At 52.4% G+C, this 21,252-nt stretch overlaps 1 protein-coding gene across 1 annotated transcript in view; it reads right to left on the bottom strand.

The window, feature by feature from the left end:
* Positions 1-21,026, bottom strand: part of LOC100898773 (cardioacceleratory peptide receptor) — a 32,267-nt gene extending 11,241 nt beyond the window's left edge. Inside the window, exons 1-4 of the mRNA XM_018642180.2 lie at positions 20,609-21,026; positions 3,178-3,313; positions 2,737-2,840; positions 2,174-2,267 (exon numbers count right to left, since the gene is read on the bottom strand). Of these exons, the coding sequence (XP_018497696.2) occupies positions 2,174-2,267; positions 2,737-2,840; positions 3,178-3,313; positions 20,609-20,773 (499 nt within the window). The 5' untranslated portion in view covers positions 20,774-21,026. The remainder of the gene's footprint in view (positions 1-2,173; positions 2,268-2,736; positions 2,841-3,177; positions 3,314-20,608) is intronic.
* Between the last annotated feature and the right edge of the window lie 226 nt (positions 21,027-21,252).

The following is a 21,252-nucleotide window of genomic DNA, read 5'->3' as shown; positions in this document are numbered from 1 at the left end:
TCGAGCCCAATTCCAACCGAGGCGTGGAGGTGGGCGGGGTCGAAGAAATATAGGGGAAACACCGGGAGACACGCAGCAGAAGGCTCAGGAACTCGACGGGGAGACAGCGAGAAGTCAACAGGCGGCACCCCCGGGATCAATGAGCAGGTACCGTGATGAAGAGTCAAGCTGCGACTTATGGCCGTAAGTGAGCCCGTTCCGGAGTTCCATCCTGCCGAGGGAACCAGATCCAGACACTGTCTTCGGATTCGGACGGCTCGTATCGAATTTCAGAGTTGTCCATAGGAACTTGAGTGCTCCATGATTGTTCCGGCTCCATGATCATCCGGGAGCAGAAGTCTGCTTTTTCGAAGCAAAAGTTCCGGGAATCTCCGGTATATCAGCTCGGACGTAGCAGCTGTTTGCTTGCTTGCTGTCGTCTTGCCCGATCCTCCTGCTTGATGGAGGTTCTCCGACGTCATTGTCTGCGCTTCGAGTCTTGGTGGAGGATCAGTGCGCATCGCGCCGACAAAGGGCGCGAGGAGACTATTTCGATCCTAATGTGGCTCGAACGATTTAGTACACGGGTACATTCGAGAGCTTCGGAAACTATCGTTTCCAATGAATAGACGTAGGGCTCTCATGAGCTCAATGAATTATTGATCTATCGTCGATGGCACGGGCAGACGCACGTGGGCTGCCCACGGCTCGCGTTCTCCATACGGATAGACCGAGTTCCAGACCAAAGACTTTCTTCTAAGCCTCCATACAAACGGTGTTTGCTCGAATCGAATTACCAGGAGGGGCTCACGACAGCGGATCGAGGTGAGCGACCTTGAAAGAACTAACTACCGTCCCTAGAAGCTTATTCCGAAAACTAAGCTCAGCTTAAGTTTTTCTGCTTCGCGGAACCAAGAGCTCACGGGCATGGTCTTATTATACGAGAGTTAAGGTTGCTGGGCGATCAGTCAACAATCCATTAGGCTCAATTTTGATTCCGTGACGGATCTAACCAAAGAGCAGGCGAAGAGGCGAATCGCCTGGAGCCCCTACGATGCTCGTCATGGTTGAAACCTCGCGAGGCTCGACGAAACCATCCACAAGTCCCTGATTGAGCGCCCAGCGACTGTGGCTCAAATCAAACCAGAAAGGAGATTCTTCTGCCCCGCAATCCACCTTTCGAATCGGTGAACTGGGTAGGCATCCGTAGGACCGAATCCGTCTCTCGGGAACTTCTCGTTCCCAGAACTAGAACTCTCGGACCACCTTGCGACTGGGGGATCCATCACACATATTCAAACATAATGCCATTTCCCGCTATCGGACACGTTCACCAGCAAGATTCGCCGTTTTGCGATCGGGAATTCAGTTCGGAATCGTACGTAGGTCGGAAGACTGAGGACGCCGTGGGACTGGCAATGACACTGGAGAGGGAACTTCATTGAATCGGCTGAAAATCTCATTCAGCTCGCGTCTTCAAATCCATTTACAATATCGAGACTCAAGACAATGTCTTCTCGGACAGGTCGAATCGAGTCGCAGCGCTGAGCGGGCGACTATTCACTCAACCAGACTGCGGCGCTCCGCGGTAAGGGCCGAGCATTCGCAGTGCAGCGAAACTCCGTCTGGCAACCACACGCCGCTATTCTCAATTACAGCTCCGTTGAGAACCACAAAGCGCAGATTAATGAAGAGCCGCGTGGCTCCGGCTTGCCGGAAGCCAACTCGGATTCGATCCGAGCTCTGCCGGAAGGAGTTGGCCTTCGGTGGAGAGTTCGTTTCGCGACACTCCTCCCGCGACCGGTGACAACATGTTGCAAGCGATTGAGATATGCGTAAACCTTCGCATCTGCTGCGCCACGCAGTCGGCAGACTGGCCGTGGGGCGGCGAACGATTGCGACGTGGTGGATAGAGTAGTGCATCAAGAGATTTCGAGGATTCGGGCCTGATTTGAAGGAAGCTCCGAACACAAATCATTCCACAGCGCCTCCACTTGAGCTCCTGGGATGAGCGTCGGGCGTCTTTGTCGTCGAGCTTTAGTGACTCGTCAGAAATCCACTGCTGTGCTCAAAGGATTTGAATGTCCCCGCCGTAAGCTCCAACTGACTTTGTGATGACCTCCGATGGCTTCCGTACCATGACGAGAGCAGTCGGGAGCTATTTCTGGAAAATACCTTTCGATAATATACTTACATCCTCCGGAGAAGTTCATCGGATGAGTTATGGCATCATACCGGTCGATGCTGAGAGCGACGAGCACGTACGTGGAACCATATGTCACAACGCCCTGAAAATAACAAGTCGATCACGACTAAATATCAATTGCTTCAATCGGAACCTTCAAATGAGGAAGATACCCAATGATTCGTGAAGTGAGCGCTGAGAAAGATGGGCTCTTCATCCACAGAAAAGTCTTATATTTCCCAGCGGCAAGCCGTCATTGTGAGGGGGGGGCGCCGACAGGAGTAGAGGAGCGACTCTCAGAATTTATGGGTTTCCGTTCGAGAGGAATCATAAGCCGATGGAGCCCAATGTGATTCGTCAAGGCTAAACTTCAGAGAACCTGACAATCTATCGACGAACGCGCGGCCGAAGCGCAGCCGAGAACAGCGTGGAGATGTAAAGCAGCATGGCCGCCCCTCCAAACCCTCGGAAGTGTTCGCGCTTGTTCGTGATGCAAGTGATTATACATGTGTCTTGGGAGAGACTCGTGAGTTTTTTTCTTCCCCACGGGCCTCGCTTCCCCCATAGCATACCTGAGCATATTTGACGATCTTGCACATAGCGTTTCCAGCGTGCCATTCCACCATGAGTTTCCAGAGAATGTCAGTGAGGACCGTGACCAGACCAACTAATAAATCTGGGGAAAACGAAAGTCTTAGAGTTTAGTTGCTCGGCCTGAAAGGTTGGCGCCGCCACGCTCTTCCCGACTCCGAACTGTCTACGTCGAACTCTAGATGTCTATGAACTGGCGGCCTACAAGCGAAATACTCAGGGAGACTATTCCCGCGTGACTGCGGTCGCACTCGAGTAGAAGTTCGTATGCGCAACAGAATCAGTTAAGTGTATGTATAAGCAAAATACAGAGAAGACAGACGATGACAAATCGTTCCAGGCCAGAAGAAGCGACGTCTAGACAATTCATTCTGATTCTGCTCTGAATGAAGAATCCGACACTCGGCCTGTCAACAACTTACCCGCGATAGCGAGATGCATGATGAAGAAGTTCATTCTAGACTTGCGATTCTTCGAGGTCACCAGAGTGGCGAGAACAGCGCAGTTCCCGATCACAATCAGAGTGAACAGAACCGACAGGAAGATGAATGTTTCCGTCTGAAACGAAGGTCAACTCTGCTCTAGTATATTCCAAGCTGACGACTCTAATTCATGATATTTGATTCGTGCTCGCTCCGTATTCCCCTCCGCAATCCCTAATTTTAATGTTTCTCGTTAGAGGGCGAGGCCGAAAATGGCATCAGAAGAAAATAGATGGATCTTGAAAAAAAAGGTTTGTGAATGGCTCTCGCCATATCCGGCCTCACGCGGATGACAACATCCGCGTGGAAATGCATCGCTCCGAGATCCGTCCGATTTGTGACGTATCGCAGTGGGAAAGGAATTCCAAGATCGCTTGTGCGCTCCGTCGCTCGCTCGCTCACTCCCTCCCTTCCATTCTAGACAGGTCGAGATTGCCCCGGGGTACGTATTAAAGGAGTGAAGGGGCGTTCCAGGAATACCGGCATGTCATGACTGAATTTCGATCCTCCCGGGGAATCGCTATCGTCGACCTAAGGAATTGAAATCGACGAAGAGAACGGCCTGCTCAAGATTTCTCCGGTGGCTTGGGTCCCCTAGACTGGCACCGGGCCCGCGGAAAAGAGAGATAACCTGTTGAAACGCTCGCCTCACACATCGCTCACGATCGGGAACTCCGATTCGATAGAACTCGATCCGGGCTCCAGGAATCCGCGAGCGTATGGAAGGAGGAGCTGACTGCGGAGGATTCCGTGGATTTGACACACAGAATTCATCGACACCGGAACGCAATCGCAGCGGCACTTCGGCCTCGATGCGAGACACCGGGTGAGGAACCGCCGGGTGAGCTTCCGCTCTAGCACCTCGATCGGGATTCTCTGCGTCCGGTATATCAGAGGGCAAGAGGAGACTCCCAAATATTATGATCTTCGACACCGGAACAGCGCAGATGGGGAGCTGATAGCTTCGGGACTAGACCGACGAAGAGTCATCGAAATCATTCAGTACAGGATCCGATTCCTCCTCAGAACAAAGAAGGGTTTTCTCACAAGCCGAGTCCCTGGGACGCTTATCACTCAAGTACCCAGAAAACGATACGGATGGCAGTAGAGGGAAATGTCGAAGGAAGAATGCTTCGGTTTCAAGAGAAGGAACGAATGTCTTTCACGTGGCGTGAACTTCTTTCTCCCTTAGCCCAACTGCCACTTGGCAGCGATCTTCCGGGTTCGATGCTCGCGCGAAGAAGATAAAGTTTCTGTCTTGCATAGCCAAGTTGTAACGAGAAGGAGACCTGCACTTATTTTCTCCCTGAAGACAAGATGTTGAAATGGATGGCAAGGACCACCTCCGGGACTTGACATTGTTTTGCCGGTTGAGCTGGCATGAATGTCTGCCTTAAGCCGTCTTGCCCAGCGATCCGCTACCCAGTAGAGCTTCTCGGAAAAGGAAAAAAGGACGGAAAAGCTCAGAAAACTGTCTAAAAATGTTTCTTCGTCTTGGCACCAGTTTTCCAGCTTTCACGACAAGAGCTATCCGGGGCCGGGTCAGTCCAGCCCGTCGATATATAATATGTATTAGCGAGCCATGTCGGATTTTTCTTCTTCTTACTTCCGATGATCTGACTTATAGAGCCCGAGATAGGTTGGCCTCACGCTCTCAGAATAATTAAATGCCGGTGGCCTTCTCTGGGACACTTTCTATCCATAGATACCTGGTGTTAATCAGGCGAGTCCCCAGGCGAGTGGTGGCGGTTGAAGTATTATCGCCCGCCTGAGGCCTGAGCACGCGATCACCGGCGGATGTCGGTCCTTGTCAGGGGCGTACGCATCTTCGATGAACGACTCGAACAACTTTCATTCCAACTCACGCCTACATACAGAAAGTTCATCTCCTACAAGCGAATGGAATGAAAGTCGGATTTGTTTCCTGCTTCTGTTTAGAAGCATTTGGGGGTTCCCCCGAAGATCCAGGAGCGATAAAGAGTGAACTCAATTTAAAGTTCGCTTCGTGGAAGATTCATTTGAGCTCAAGAGAAACGAGTTGATGTTCCGGGCATGATTCAGGGCTTAGCCAAGCCGAGGAGAGAATTGATCCGTCTCCTTTCCACTCTATTAATCACTGATAGACCGAGAGTAGCTACCGCGTCAACCAGTGGCCCGCATGGAGGACTCATCGGTTTCATCCGACAAGGAGCCTACGAAACGAGGATTATTCGCGGGCCTTCCCGCTGTTCGCAGACTGAGTATCGATTTTCTCCTTACTTCACGGAGCGCCGAATGTTGCGGGACCTTCGTCTCTAAATGCCCGCCTTATCCCTTCCGTAGTTCGGGGACTGTCGAGACATGCCGTTAGGTTGAAAAGCAATTCGCGATCAAAAGAGGCTCCGGTGAGGAATCAATCGTGGGAGCGCCGCTTGAGCGAATGGAAGGAAAACACTCGGACCCTGTCGGTCTAGTAGAGTCGAGCATCGCAGCCCTCGGAGACCGGGGAATTTCGGTCTCGAATGGAGTTACGTCCGCCCACCTGCAGGAGAATCGTTCCGTCGAGTGAAGAGGACAGCAAGGCAAGGAAATGCGGTTTCTGGCGGTCTCCGGACGGCTCGCAAGGATCTTCCGGGAGGAGACGATTGAAAAACTCGACGACGATCTTCTACCGATGCCGATTGCCCGTGAGTGCTTTTCCTGCGCTTCCGATTCCGCAGTCGCCGTGAACCGGAAAGCAGTTTCCGAATCGTCAGTAACGTCGTCGCGGAAACTTCTTGATCGTGAAGACGATTCGGAAAACTTTTTAAAAGGTTAGTCCACCTTGTTATTTGTACTTTGTACTCGACTGCATCGGCTCTCCGTTCCGAAATAAACTCAACAATAAGGAAGTCAGAGCTCGACATGAAGACGCAATCCGTGCACAGCATCTGTCTAGGTAGGAGGGCGCTTCTGACCAAGGTCCTCAGAGAAGAGCAGGAAAACGCGTTCTCTTATTTCGGGGGACCGCGATGAAGTGAGCAACATGTTATATAGGTCTTTTGACAAGCCTCCATGCGTCCTGGACCCGGCTTCCAGGGCGTTCACAATGTAAGCAACCTGCTGATCCGTTTCGAGTTGCCTGGCTTTTGAGACGAGGAATACTGAAATGCAGCGGAGGCGTCTTCCGACTCAAATATCCGTTTCCGCTTGGTGTCTCCTTGGCAGGCAGGAAGGCAAGCGAGCGAACGCGCAACCCGGTCAGCCGACCGGTCGGCATCCCTGCTTGGATCGTCAACCATCGTCACTGTATTCACTCTGTCACGATTTCTCGCTTCGTACCTATCCGTCTTTTTGTTCAGTCCGAGGTCGCTTTCAGCTCGACGGACGGAAGGACGAACGGAGGGAAGAGCGACTTGTATCTGTTGGAGGCGCTCTTGTGCGAACGCCCTAACATGAAGGTACATATCCTGGCAATGTCACAAGGGGAACCAAACAGATTTCCCCCTGATATCCGATCGAGCCGAGTCGATAAAATCAATACGACGCGGTATCCCGCATTTTCGGCAGTTGAGATATGGTCGGCTCACGGGTCGAGAAATTCTCTCGCGAGACGAGTCTCGAGTAGAACACGAAACGGATACTTTCTTGTTATTCTTGCCGTCTCTCCATGTTCCCGGACGCAATCTATCGGAAGTTGATCGGTGCCGTTGGAGTGAGCCAACAGAGCGACATCGCGCTTCGGTCATCGAATCATATACATAGTTTCTCATGTTTCAGTGAAACACTCTGCGAGAGAGTTACCATACGGTGGCCGCGGCAATGGGGGTATTGGCGGGAGCGAGTGGGAGGGGGGCTGTCAGAGGGAACGCGATGAGGGGAACGGCCCGGCGGAAAAGATTGCGAAGCAAATTGTGCCGTCCACAACAACGAGACTGACCGACCGAACAAACAACGCTCTCACTGCCTCTCTGGCTAGCTCGGCTTACGGCATGTCGTCGATGTTACGGCTACAACAATCCGGAAAAGCTTTCTCTGGCTCGTGTCGGGGAAACGACTCGTACCGACGATCCTCGATATTTGTCGATTACGATCTCATTAAGGGAGGCTCGCGACGACAGCCCCCACGCGACGAAGCACGAGTCGAATTAGCGAGGGGGAATAAGGAACACCACAACCGCTCTCAGAGCGACCACTACCGCCCCCGCCTCAGACAGCAGCAGCAGCAGCCAGGAAGTCGATGGATGCAAGTGCGGAATCGGGAGCGAACAGGAAGACCAGATTTAAATGGAGCAGAACAACGCCGACTGCCCGTTCCGGTCAAGGAGCGACTGAATACAGTCCCTCAGTCTTCTTGTCTTTGTTCCCACGCAGCTGCCCCCTTCATCGACTGGTTCCTCCAAATCCCATTAAAGAAGCCATGGGCAGCAAACCGAATAAATAGAAAACCAAACAAACACAGTTCATTGGGCGACTGGATTGCCGATTGACCGACGTCGTCGTCGCCGGCTACCGCACGTGCGGCTGCCACAAAGCTTTCTTCCAGGATGCCTGCTCAGCTAACTAAACGGCCAGATGACTGGCGAAAAGGGGCCAATCGGTCCCTTGTGGTCCCTGAATGTTTGCGATTCTCTCTCCAGTCTAAGGTCCGCGATAAGCGCCCGCGGGACAGCACGTATCGGGAGCTCTGTGACGCAGCCAATGGAGCAAACTCGATATATCGACGATGAGTAGACGAAATCCAGCACGAAGACAGGGAAGAGTCATATGGACGAGATCGTCTGAAATTCCCGAATCGCGGTATCGAGTCACGGCCGCCTCTTCGATGAGCTATCCGTGGTGCGATGTACGTTCAGTGAAATTGTGGGTCGATTCGAGCTTTTTTTCCGGGAATTCTGTTTTACAGCCCCTCCACCGGACCCAATAGAAATATTTCATGTGAACGCGGTACAGGGAAGGAATATCTGCGACATTAATGTTCGGATGACCACCCCATTCTCACATCCATTACAGTGGATAACGCGCCATTAATCTCCATGAATAAAAACGTTTCGTGTAATGAAAAGTGACAGAGAGCAGACCGGACGCGGTCATACCGAATTCGACAACCTCGGTTTTTCCCCGTGAATAATTCATCGACATCGAAGAGAGTCCATCTTGAGGAACTGTCGACGAAGGTTCCTCTCCCCCCTTCTTCACCCCCTTGCCGGACGGCGTTGGGGCTAGCGGCGGTAGCGAACCCAGGATCCGGAACGGGTTCTGATGAAGTGTAGTGATCGAAAGGGAGCGCGGGGTGGCGTTGTGCTCAGGAACTTCAACAGACAGCAATCTATGGGAGAACTCTTCCGGTCATGAGGGATCACGAATGCCCGCGAGGCCTGCGTGGGCAGTGATCTTGACTAGGGGGCGATTGGATTACTCACCGAGCTCGTCAAGAACGTACTTCATGATGTTAATTTATGTGACGCGTCAACATCGTCAGCTCCTTCCAGAAGCTAATCGAACTTATCGACTTGACCAAAGCTAGAAGGGCCATCGTCAACGAGGACCGACAGCGTGACTTTGCAAGACGTCATCAAAGGACATCGGCAAGTTTATCGCTGTTCCTACAGTGCCTCAACAGTAATCTCCACTTGTCGGTAGCGAACGAAAGCACTAAGCGGATCGTCTTTTCGGGGCTCGCTCCGCTGGAGCCGAGATGTCCGTATGATACAGCTCCGATCGATTCGCTCGGCGCTCCCATTGATGCTCTGCTTCCCGTCATTGGAGTCGACGGCACGCTTGTCGGAGTCTGAGCGACGACGCCAAAGGTTCGCATCTATAATATGCCTCTATAACCACGCAGGAGCGGGAAATTACACCTCCTCCAGGGAGAATGAATAAAAGCATGATCGAACTTGGACGCCATTTAGGATATGTTCACATCAACGTCCCAGTCACGACGCCGTCGAGGAGAGCACCACGCAATCGCCTCCCTACTAGGTGCTCCCTTGGAGCAGGATTCCCGAGAGGCTGCATCTTTCTCATATTTGCGAGAACATTCATACCGGGGGAATGTTTTTCGCTTACCGGGCTCGATAGAACACGCGAGCCTGGCCGCGGACGGATGGGAAATTCCTGCTCCTGGACAGGAGCCTCAGATTCCGAACCAGGTTTCGTCCCGTCAATCGTATGCGGATCGTTACTTCGCGGACTGATGGCCGATTTGCACCTAGATGCGCAGAAACCATAATCACTTCCATTTTTGGCAGCGGAGTACCCATATTGGCTGTGTCCGCGACTCGCAAAGTGCCCTAATCACGCAGAGCTAAATAGCATCATTTTCCACTCACGGGAAACTTTTTTGCATGCGCTCCAGATGACCGGTATTACTCTCTGATGCGACAGCTTTCGGGGTTTCCTATTTATTGGCAGAGGACCAACGTTTGGCAGGAGCGAAGGTTCACCTTTACCCTTACTGGGGATCCGCCCCAAATCGAGAAAATAACGCCGTCAGTGCTTAGACACCGCCAAGTGCGTGAATGTATACGTGTACTCCATGTCGAGAATAGGCCCGGATTTTCACAAAAGAAGTCTGGTCGGGGACCGCGCCCGAAACGCACTCGTGAGCGGAACGCGGGCGCAAAAAAAATCACCGCGGAACTGGTTTCCCTGCGCCATCACGTAACCTGCTCCGAAAGTTTTTTTCCATCAAATGCACGCTTCGTTGGGCTCTCGCTCCGATCAGGGCCTAAAGACAGCCGACTCGGAATCGATCTTGAGCTCGATGGGAACTCAAAGCTCCTATCACTGCCCGGGACTTCGGAGCTCACGCTCTGTATGGAGGAATTCAACTCGCTTAACAGATACGCGACCAGCATAAGGTTTCTCCGGTTCGCGGTCTTTCAATGCTCTCGCGCATAGAACTCTCGACGATTGGAGGGAGCGCGGCTCTCCGAGGCCAGACTTCTCAAGCTGCAATTTTTTCCGTTTGATACCGCTGTTCGCCATTTCTTATCGGAAAATCGCACGCCGTCATCCCCCGGGATATCTCGGAGGTATGTAGGTGTTCTGTCACTTCTGCGACACTGATTCCGTTGATCGGTTTTGTTGTCGCCGAAGGGTCTACCGGAGTCGCGTCGTTACAGCGTACGAGCTTCCGGGATTTTCGCGGTCGCGTTCCCCGATCCTTCGAGGAATATCCAGAATGGTTCGGTCGAAGGTCGAATGCGGCCCCGCATGTTCAAGAAGGAGCGAGCCGTTCTTTTTTTCTCGGATTACCCATTAATTGGAGAGGTTTCGAAAGGGTTCAGCTCATGAAAGACCTCGGGTGAAAATTATTTAATTGTTCTCCACGTCGATGAATCGAAGTCGAATGTCTTCGCGTTCGATCCGGATTGAGACGTATCGTTGCAGAATGGGCCTTGTCTTCAGACCGAGGGCTCTAAGGTGCGGCACTGACTAGAGTGCAGAAGAGGTAGGTTTCGGTACTCTCACAAAAATCGATTTTGATGCAGAGCGAAGCGCATGTCGTTGGGTTGATATCACTGCCGTGGGACCAACAATACAGTCCGCGGTGGGGGATGGAAGTCTCAGGAGGATTTTGACCTAGTATAAATTCGGAGGGACGCAACACGAGGTCTATCTGCACACGACAGCACTGGCTGGAACCAATGCAGTTTATAGTCGGAGAATCGACTTCCCTTATCTTTAGTTCGCTGTAGTCAGAGAAAAAATATCCTCCGGCTCGATTGGTGTTGGGCTTGTCCATGCTCTTATACAGTCAGTCGGATAAGGAGCCTTTCACGCTCGTCCGCTTGTCCCAAGTCTTGACAGTCCCCACCGAATCCGGGCAGTCAATCAGCCTGCGACGCTCAGAATAAACACTAGATGCGAATTCGGAGCAAGCTTTCCGAAACTGAATCTTATTCTGAGCTGAGTGAGCTCGTCCACGGAATGGAACCGGAACACAATATTATTCGATCCTATGGGGAAAGTGCTCACAGTTACTCCGCCGCCCCCCGGAAGACTGGGAGACGGTCATGATGCGATCATTTCCATCCACCGCCCCGAGGTGGGAGTACAAACGTCGCAGGATAGGGGCAGACCGAAATATCGAGGACGATGTTTGCTGAAAGCGGCTGGCCTAGCCCCGGAATGTCCTAATCCGGCGGATGATTCAGTCGGAAGCAATAGCAGATCATCGAATGGCGTTCGCGGGGACACCATCAAGACCGAATCGAGGGGATCGACCTTTGCTTCGGTAGCCATTCGTCTGATGAAAATCGTGATGGGTAGAACCGGCTGATCGTCACCCGGCACGATCCATGCGAAACGAGCGGAACTCTGGGAAAAGCCATCATCAGTCTCGTTGACTGAGAAAAGACTTCATCAACCCGTCGATTATTATTCGGTCATTCATGGGTCGACGATCTTCCCGCTGTAGGTGATCCTGAATCCTGACGCCTGGCCTAGTGTGTCTGCACCTCATCCTCAGGAGGTTGGGTTTCTTCCCTGTATTACGGCTCCCGGAACCCGGTCGAGCCCAGATTTTGGCGAAATAGAGTCGGGGTAACGACGGCGCCCGATTCCATGAAATCCCATCCGGAGCTTGAGAGAGATGATCCGCGGGACCAAGCTCATTGCGTTCTTCTTCGGGCTGCCTGAATAGAGAAGAGCTCCAGGACATAAAGTGAATGAACCCCGGTCAATTCTATTGAGATATCGGCTCCGAGATACTGTTCTCGACGCTGGGGATATACAAATTTATGTCGGCGGAGAGATTCTAAAGGAACAAGCGTCGTCCCCCTTCATACGTCAGTCACCGAGGTGTGCTTTCTGCGCCTCGATGGAAGCTGAACCCTCTGTCTGTTCTTCAAGTTGATAAACAAAGGCTCCAAGAGCATTAGGCACTTCGGGCTTCACATCCTAAGCTCATACTGAAGGTATTTGTCACTATCGTGGAGGCGAGTCGAGCAATAAACCGGTCCCGTTCTCTTCTAGCGACAATTCCTAACGCGAATCTATTGCGTTTCTCCTTCTCCTCCCTATTCGCCAGTTTTTGCTGACTCGATCCAGCCTCTGTTTTCGGGTTATTAGCGATAACAATAATGATAATATCTCGGGCGAGTGTTTGTTTACGTTGCGGATTTCGAGGTCTATCACGTGCGGCGCGAGACAAAAAAAATGCCGAGTAAGCGGAAGCTGATGCACTGACGCCGGTCATTGATAGATGGAACGGGAAAGTGCAAAAGGTTAGACAAGGTGCCGTCGACAGAGACTGGCGACGCCAAAGCGGTCCGGGAATTGTTTCGCATTATCGTCGCCGATTCGGCCCCTGAGTAATCCGATCGGAACAAAACGGGCTGGCATTCGGTTGAAGGTGGAATTCCTGTATTCGCAACAGCCAGTTTTTTTCCTCCCACGCGCGGCCCTGGTCTCTGAGAGCGGATCCACTCAGGCCCTCCCGTCTAGAATCGAGGGAAGTCGCTTTCTGTTTGGTGATTCGGCGAGTGAGAAACGTGAAACTGTATCTCGATTATACCGTACGAACAAAGAGGAGATAATGGATAGGCAGGAAGACACCCTGGCCGCTTGCCCTGCGTGCGGCATGAACCGAGGCCTCACTCCAGTCATTGAAATAAGAATGGAGATGAACGGAGCGGGAACGGAGAAGCGAGAATGATGGAAGAAAAAGAACCGCTGGATGACTACAGTTGAAGAGGGAAGCGAGTAAGATGAGCAGTAGCCGGACGGATCGAGAAGTCTGCAGAGGGGAATTGCCAAGAGGCAGAAAGGCTCGGTTGAAGCATGCGAGAGGAAGAACCGTCGGAGCGCTGTTCGATTCGAAGACTTCGGTATCGAGTCGTTGAAAGGATCTCAATCAGGAGAGGCAAACGAGAGGATGGTCACAGTCAACAGAATGAGTCAGAAATTTCAAATTAGAACGAATACGCTGGAAGCGGAGAATGGCATGTCTTATCAGACTCGGGCCGCGAGGCTGTTCAGACGGTGCTATTGATTCCGACGTCAGTGATTGAAAGGGGAGCAAAGCGTCTCGGAAGAGCGCTTTAGTGTAAAAGAGAGTCCTTTACAACTCAAGTCATTGCTCTCGCCGTGTTTCACAAGGGTGACGGCGACCCTATAAAGACTTGGTGGGGACGAACTGAGCCTTACGTTGAGCCAGATAAGGTGGGAATTAGCCGGGCTTTCCGAGACGATAGTTCCACGCAGGGGCTCGTTCGGTGCGAAAATCGATAGTCAAGTCTTCTCATCAATCAATCAATCAATCGAGCAGCGAATGCCATCGGATGATGAACGCGACTGTTCCATTGAAAAATGGTTTTGACCGTGTACCCTGACTTAGGCACCAGAGCTAATCAGTGGGCGTAGGCAAGCTGGAGCCTCATGATGATGGATATGCCCCCACTTGCAAAAATCATTCGGAGAGTTTTCTCATCCCCGAGCCTTGGGGCATGGCCGATTCCGTCTCGAGCAGGGAATTCGCAAAGAAACTCGATCGTCTCTCAAAGACACAAAGTAGTAATTGAGTGTCAATTAAATGCCGTACTCGGATCCCTCGTGCCACGATCGGGCTTAACTTGGCTGCTTAGCCGGCCTTCTGCTTCTCGGTAGGAGTTCGCTGTCTTGTTTGAAAAGTTTCGCAATCATGGTCGCAGCTGGACGGCTGCTCACCCTCCGGATTGTTACAACGGCTAGCGTAAGTTCGACGCAAGGTCAAGATCGACTAGAACTTCCCGTGTTCCGAACATCTTGCCCGAACATGGATGCGGCCTCCGAGCTTCCGCCTCGAGTCTCGCGCTGGCAATATCGCTCAACTTTATTTGTAGGTCTCGTCTGTGAGACGTCGAACCGGTTCTTCAGATATCTCTCGAGCGTTTTCCCTCCTTCAATGGCAAACGATATGAGCGTTCCCGGGAGAACGCTCCGACAGATGGATAATCCCGGTAAACTACAGGAGGGACAAGTTGAAAAGGAAAATGCATCCTTCCCTCTTAGAGGTTTCAATGCCACGGAGAAGAACCACAATGAACAGATCTCGTCCAAAGAATTTCATTTCAACCCGATGCGGATCCGTTCTTATCTCGGGTCAATGGAACGTCCTGTCGACCCGTCTTGACGTTCCTGTTTTTGTGCTCAGCTCCCGACTTGGTCCCTGACTCCGTTTGATTCTCATCCTGCTTCCCGCTGTGCGATCAAGGCCGAGCACGAACGCGAGCAGCGAAAAATCATCTTCTCTTGGCGAGCTACGCGACCTTTCGATGGAGTCCGTGGAGATTGTTGGCTGGCTGACTTTATCGAGGGTTGGTCTCTCTCAGTTCATGCATTCACACCAATCGAGGCTCGCGCACTTTTGACGATCCTTGAAGCATCGGGCAGCCCAGTTGGATTGATTTGAACTCGCTCGGGGGAAAATTCTTCCCAAAGGAGCTCATGAGGCCGCAGCTGACATAATCACTATGTGTGGAAATCGGTAATCGAGAAAATTCTAACCAACGACACCGCGAAGAGGGAAGTCGTGCTCTGGAAATCGATAATGAAAACAATAATCTCGCAAAGATGATGGAGCGTTAATGAGTGGTTGGCCACTCAATGGCTTTTGTAATTTTTTCAATGTTTGGAGAACACTCGTTATATCGCTCCTCTCCGGAGCGCTATTCGGAGGTCCGCCCCACTCGAGGCTCCCTCTTCAAGAGAGCACGCGTCTGAGGGGACAGCCGATTCCGGAGGCGACCGACGTCTCTCCGCAGCGGAATGATCGCTTGTTGAATATTAAATTTCGAAGAGTAGTCAGCTCTCGACTCTTTCGAGAGTTTGGCATGAGGTTGTACATATGTTATGCGCTTCCGAAACAACCGTGTCCCGTTTCTGCTCGTCCGGTCTCCCTCAGCTCAAAAACTGATCGGGGGTTTCCCGAGTCATGATCCTGCCCGGACTCCAAGGTCTGACTTGCCCGGACGGCGGAGACAAAGCGTATAAGTCGTGTCCGCTCACATGGAGAGTCGGCCAAATTCGCAGGCTTGTCATGCGTGAAGTTCTCGAGCTTGGGTAGAATATTGGGATGACTCCAACGTTCCGACGACCTCCCTGATTCCCATTGGGGAATTTCTTTCGGAATCCTTTAATTTCCATTCGTCCCGTATTCGCGTTCAATATACGATATCCCGGGTGTGCGACTATGCTCGCGACGCGACGTGAGTTTCGGCATAGGGACGTCTATAAATAGAGCCTGATATTGCGAGGAATGTGTTTGTGTTTACGATGTGACGAGATAGTATTTTCAGATGGATAATAGCGACTCTGATCAAATCAATTCATTCTTTGAGCCTATCAAACATCGAACCGGGCCTCGGGACGGACGTTCTTCAAAAAGCAAAACGTTCGGCTCCGAAATGCTGAGAGGTCTCGTCGCCTCTCTCCGGAACGCTTAGGACCCACCAAGTGAAGACGCAGTCGTTGCGAGTCGAAGCTCACATCCATCAAGCCTTCCTCAATATCAAACCATCTGCAGGAATCGCGGAACGCGAATCGTTTAGTGAAGGCGAATGTCAAGTAAAATAATTCCTTCAGCCTAGCCGCCGTCAGCAGCAATACGATTCGGGCAATGCCGGCGGTGACGGTGGTAATCTAGCGGAATAAGCGAACATAAGATACTGTCTCCGCCTTGCCCCTCTGAAGCCCCGCGGAACATGACCGGGTCTCCCTCTTGGCAGTCGGCGGGTAGTGGAGCAACGAGACGATCGGTCGCATTGCCGACTCAGGAGGGGCCAGAGGAGCAAAATAAGGAATCACAAGCTCCTTAATGGAGAGAAGCCGCTCTCGCTTCGTAACTGGCTCATCCAACCGTAAGACACTAGCTACGTCCTCATTTCTACGATCTCGCAGCCGGATCGAGCGCCTGTCCGCTTGTTAGCTCGGCTTCCACACTTCAACATCTTCCGAAAGGGCCTCACGGAGTCGAAGGAATAATTGTTCCTCTGCGGGCGGAATCATCGTTAGCCGACGGATTTCCTTTCTCCCCCTGCAGTTTCCCTTAGGCACTGTTGACCAGGGCGAGAACTCGGCCAGCTGACCTCCAGCCCTTACCTCTCGAGAGCATCGACGATTTGTTCCGGGCGAATCCGAGCTCCTCGGCGAGATGTTTTCCAGACTCTTACCCTAACAGACGCAGCTTCTCGCTGAAATCTGTCAAAGTAATTCGCCGGGAGTCCGATTCGTAATCCCTCCCTGCCGACGTAATCCTCTGTTTCTCGCGGAGAGACGGGTCCTCAATGAGGCGGATGGACTCCTGATTACTTCGCCCAGACTATCTGCGATTTGTGTATATGAGGGAGCGAAATCCCCGGGACGTTTTTTCCGCGACGGGCAAGAGCGATCGTCGTGCAGACAGCCCTGCTTATCGCTCTTTATCTTCTTCATCGTTCTTTCTCTCTCAGTATTGAAAGCGTCTGAGAGCAGCATCTACACCCTGAGGGACATCAACAGATCATTTAATTGCCATGAGGGTCGATTTGTCTTTCGGGAAGGCTCCGCTACTCGAACGAACAAATCGGCGGCGGCGGGCGAAGGAAGGCAGGCAGGCAGCGTTGTCGTTTTTTTCCGCCGCAACAATCTTAGCGGGATTTGTGGGGAAAATCCCATCGCCTCAACGTGACGGAAACTGGACTCTGAAGCTTAGTCGAGATCGTTCCGCCGTTCGGAGCAGCTAGTACTTTTCACTGAACAGAGACGTGAGGAGGATGGAAATGTCTTGATGGGTTCACTTTGTAAACTTCACATTTTAGTCACTGATTTGCGCTTCCCGAGCCGAGCTCCTCGGCTCCTGTCGGGAATTCTCTCGTCGGACAGAGAACACCTCCCGGTTGCTTCCACAGGGGCGCGGAAGCACGGAATGAACAATTCATCAGAGTGCTCGAGGAAAGCTCTGTTTCCGGGAGCGGAGTTCCAGGGAGGGAATAACGAGGTGTCGTATCATTCGACCGACGGGGTGTCCGGTTCCCCGAGGGCTCACGAGGCGACATTAGTACTACTACAATCATTAATACCTAGGTACCCTCGACAGTCATCGATCACGTAACTCGATACATCCCTCGTCCCGATGGTAAGCCGTTCGCTCAGCCAATTCCTCCATCTCTCGGCTTTTTCTTTCCGTCGAGCGTGTTCGGCCAGAACGTTGATCATTCGCGAGGATTCTCGCCTTTCATGCGCGAGATTCGAGTAGTGCGACCGTATATGAACGGATCCGCTTCGGAGAATCCCGTAAACGGGGGCGCAAGCCGTCGTCGAGCATCGAAATACGTATTTCCCTTCCATAGTGTTGTCGCTACAGACATCGTTTGACTAAATAGCGATGACAACTGATCGTAGCCGCACCACTCAGCAGTGGAGAATCCGAGAGACGAATGAACGTCGATCGCTGGCTACAGAGGACAAGTATCCTATTAGGACGACCGTAATTCGTCTTGGAGGGGAAAGGAGAACACCGAACTCCAGTATTCAATCAGAGGGAAAGAAATCATTCTTACTCTCGGGAGAGATGCCCAAATTGTTCCTAACAGTGTTCTCGAATACTTTCGGGCCTTGGGCGATACACGTCGGGAGGACGACGAGCGGCGCGCCGCTGGACGAGTTTTCCTCTTTCTGTCCGTGAAAATGATATGCGCTATCGAGGGCTCCACTACCACGGATGCGGTTGTCCCAGAGGGAGGAATTCTGAATCCCGGAGCGGTAACCGAAAGCTCTCGTGCATACATGTGTCGGAACGGGTGAAACAATGACCGCCGTTGAACCCGAGGCTTGTACGTCGCGGAGGCGGCATCGAAGTTTCAGGCGACGCGACACTGTAAATCTGACGAGTATTGATTGAGTAAGCCCCCAGACGAGAGGGAAAGCTTCAACGCATCTCTGGCACTCGCTGTCGATCCACCTACCGACCGAAGACGGACGGAACGACCGACCGACCGACCGACGGAGCGACCGGGAAGAGAGCAAGCAACCAGACTGAAGGAGGACACACCCCCGAAAATGTCACTTCGTCAAAAGTCGACCTCTCGTCGGTCGCTTGGGTGGATCCCCTTCCGCGAACCGTATTGAGAACTTGTCGTCGAAACCTCTCGAGAGAAAGATTTCGGCCAGAAACGCCGCAAGCAGCTCTCGTTCGTCACATGCACCGCTTCCGGGAAAGTGAAGTCCCGAAGGATCCTTCCAGAAGCAGTTCAGGAAGTGCTCCGGCCAAACATCATTCAGCTCTATTTTAGATTTCTATTGGAGACGCAGCCACGTCCTCCAATTGCAGAACACGTCGCCGCTGTAGACCAAGGGATGAAGTGATCTGCGTCGTCCGTCTAGCAGAGACCTACCTACTAGGATGTACACAATGCGGTGATTATCACGCTGCTGTCGCCGCCGCCGCCGATTAGTGAAATGAAGGTGAAGGCTTGAGCAGCATCAACAGCCTTTGACTTCGTGGCCGGTACCGTCATCAAATCCAATATGGGCCCACGTCGATTACGTCGCAATCCGCTTTCCGACAGGGACGGCGATGGCGACGCTCTGCCGGAAAGCCGTCGCGACAAAAGCCGTCGCTTCGAGTTCTGCTCCTTGTCGGATGCGGGCAGAGGGCCGATACTCAAGGCCCCTGCGTGGAGTTTGTGTGACTCGCCGCCGCCGCTCTTCTCCAGCGAGCCTGCATGCCGGGAAGACGCAAAGTTTGGAACGGGCGTTTGCTCAATAGTCTTTAGTAATCTTCCGATTGTGGAACATTCGTTCATGGACGCAGGCGCGTCATCAAGGGTACGGAGGTGGGGCCTTACGGCCCCCAACGCCACGTCGGAGGCTCCGCAATTCCGGATTATCTCCACCGGAAGAGCGAAAGTTCCCGCGGAGATTTTGCATGCGAGGGGTCCCGTTCCGGCCGACCCTCCTCGGAAGCCAATCGTCCGAAGTTCACAGCGAAGGGCGTCATTATCGAAAACTATTGGCCCTCAATGAGAAAATCCGGGAAATTATTTCCTGGAGAGGGAAAACTCTTCAAAGTTCCGAGTTCCGACGTAGGCGCTGCGCTGTTGCCGCCAGGTATGCCGGGACATCGATCCGTAGACTCGTGGGGATTCGAGTTCCCTTGCGAGGTTCGGAGATGCTCGTACGGAATCCGGTGCGCGAGTGAGATCCGGAGCGATCAGTTTCATTGTCTGCCAAGAAATAAAGCAGTCGACAGCTGTTCCACATTGAAGGAGCAATGGGTTCCGCCCTCATTCGTGATCGAAGTCCCTTTTTGGAGTATTCTCATCCGTCGATATTCCTGGGATCTACGGCAGACGACAGGTAAGTCCTGCTTCATCGGTTGGACGGAGCCCTGCAATTACCTCGGGGCCAATCGTTTGCTTTCGAACTGGCTCGAGGTTTGGCCTTTCATAAAATGCAATCGGCGACGAGTACTTTGTGGAGGACCCTTCAAGCGTCAAGGCGTAACAAGGAACGAATGAATTCAGTCCCACAGTCGACAACTTGACTCGACGGGACCCGAAAACCTCTATCGCAGAGTTCTGCATGCACGGGACGTTCGCCTTTCACGAATCTGTCTCCATTTCGTCGCACACATACGCGCTCACTCAAGGCTCCGGAAGTGAATAAGTGAAATGCACAAACATTTACTCATGCAAGCAGAACTGCAGTGATATTTGTCTTACTCGACACTAGCCGAAGTGAATGAATGGAGAAAAAAACGCGGCATTGGCGCTGAAGAGAGATTCGTACCAAAGATTCTGAACAATAGAATAAACTGTCCTCAACGCCATGTATGTATGCATGAAGGAGCGGATCCGGAAAGCCTTTTCGCCGTCGCGAGCCGCCCCTCGAATCAGGGAACGAGTGCCGGGGAGGAACCGACACGGGGAAATTTCTCCAAAACGGGGCGCTCAGCTTAGGCCGAAACGCCGCTGGCGCTCACGAGGAATCCACAGCGGAAAGGGGCTGATCGAGGGCCAGAAATCCCAATGGAAAACCGATACTATCAGAAATCGGAGTGCGATCGATACCGGTTCGATTCTTAATAATAGGAAATTAGAGTTCTGGGAATCACCGCCATCTTCGGCGATTCTCACGTCGAGTCCGATGACGCCTCCGTCATCCGATCCTCCGCGAGCTTCCTTCAGAGTCTTTCTCCGATGGAGATCGATCGCTCTCGTAAGGAACTGCTAGATACACAAACAGACAATGGTCAAGTTCTTGGCGGTCCGTTGACCGCCTCGGAGCTGAGACGGAGTAGGTATCGGATATTGCGATTGAATTTCGCTGCGCCCCAACTCTCTTTCATTGACTCTCACTGGAAGTATCCGACCGTTTGACCGATCATCTCTCCGTGTCCCGTTTCGGAGCCTATCGAGGTACTCGCTGTCAAGTTCGGTGCTCTTACCTTATAGAAGTTATAGACGTCCGGCTCGGTGTGATTGTATTCGGTGAAGTTAATCATTTGGACGACTTCTTCGTAATCATATGCCCGTAATTCGTTATAGCGACCTTCTCGTAGAAGGCGCCACACTTCGTTAGCGATGCTAACAGTGGTACTTTCTCCTTCCATTCCAATCGCCGCCTTCACCACATTGTTCCCTGTTGACGGATCGACCGGTCTCTGATTGAATTGGACACCGGCGGTGGCGGCGGCAATTAGGTGGAGAATCAGCTCACAAAAGTTCGAATTTCGCTGGAGCAACCGGGTTCGTCAACCCCGTTTCATGCAGGTCGCGGTGCACTTCGTTCCAGGTGTCACGTCGTGAGTCGTTCCTCCAACACTGTCCTGATAACAGGAGCTGCGACCGTCGATGATAAGATACAAGTCTGAAGGCCCGGTCTCCGACTTGTGTGCCTTCGCTCGTTACGTGTTGCCCTTTCCCAAAAGTCCCTCGCAGCGGGAAGTCCTTCGAGGACGAGGGAGCCACCTTTGACTGTGAAGCCCATGCGAACCACTTCGAGGAATTCTTTGCAAGACCTAACTACTTTACCCCCTCCCCCCCGACCTCCCTCGTCGCCCCACCCTGTGATGGCTCCCGACGACTCCGA

This window comes from Galendromus occidentalis, unplaced genomic scaffold (assembly GCF_000255335.2).
Source record: "Galendromus occidentalis unplaced genomic scaffold, Mocc_1.1 scf7180000076574, whole genome shotgun sequence".
In the NCBI taxonomy this organism is placed as follows: Eukaryota; Metazoa; Arthropoda; class Arachnida; order Mesostigmata; family Phytoseiidae; genus Galendromus; species Galendromus occidentalis.
Note: the sequence above shows the minus strand (reverse complement) of the source record. Positions and strands in the feature narration are given on the sequence as shown.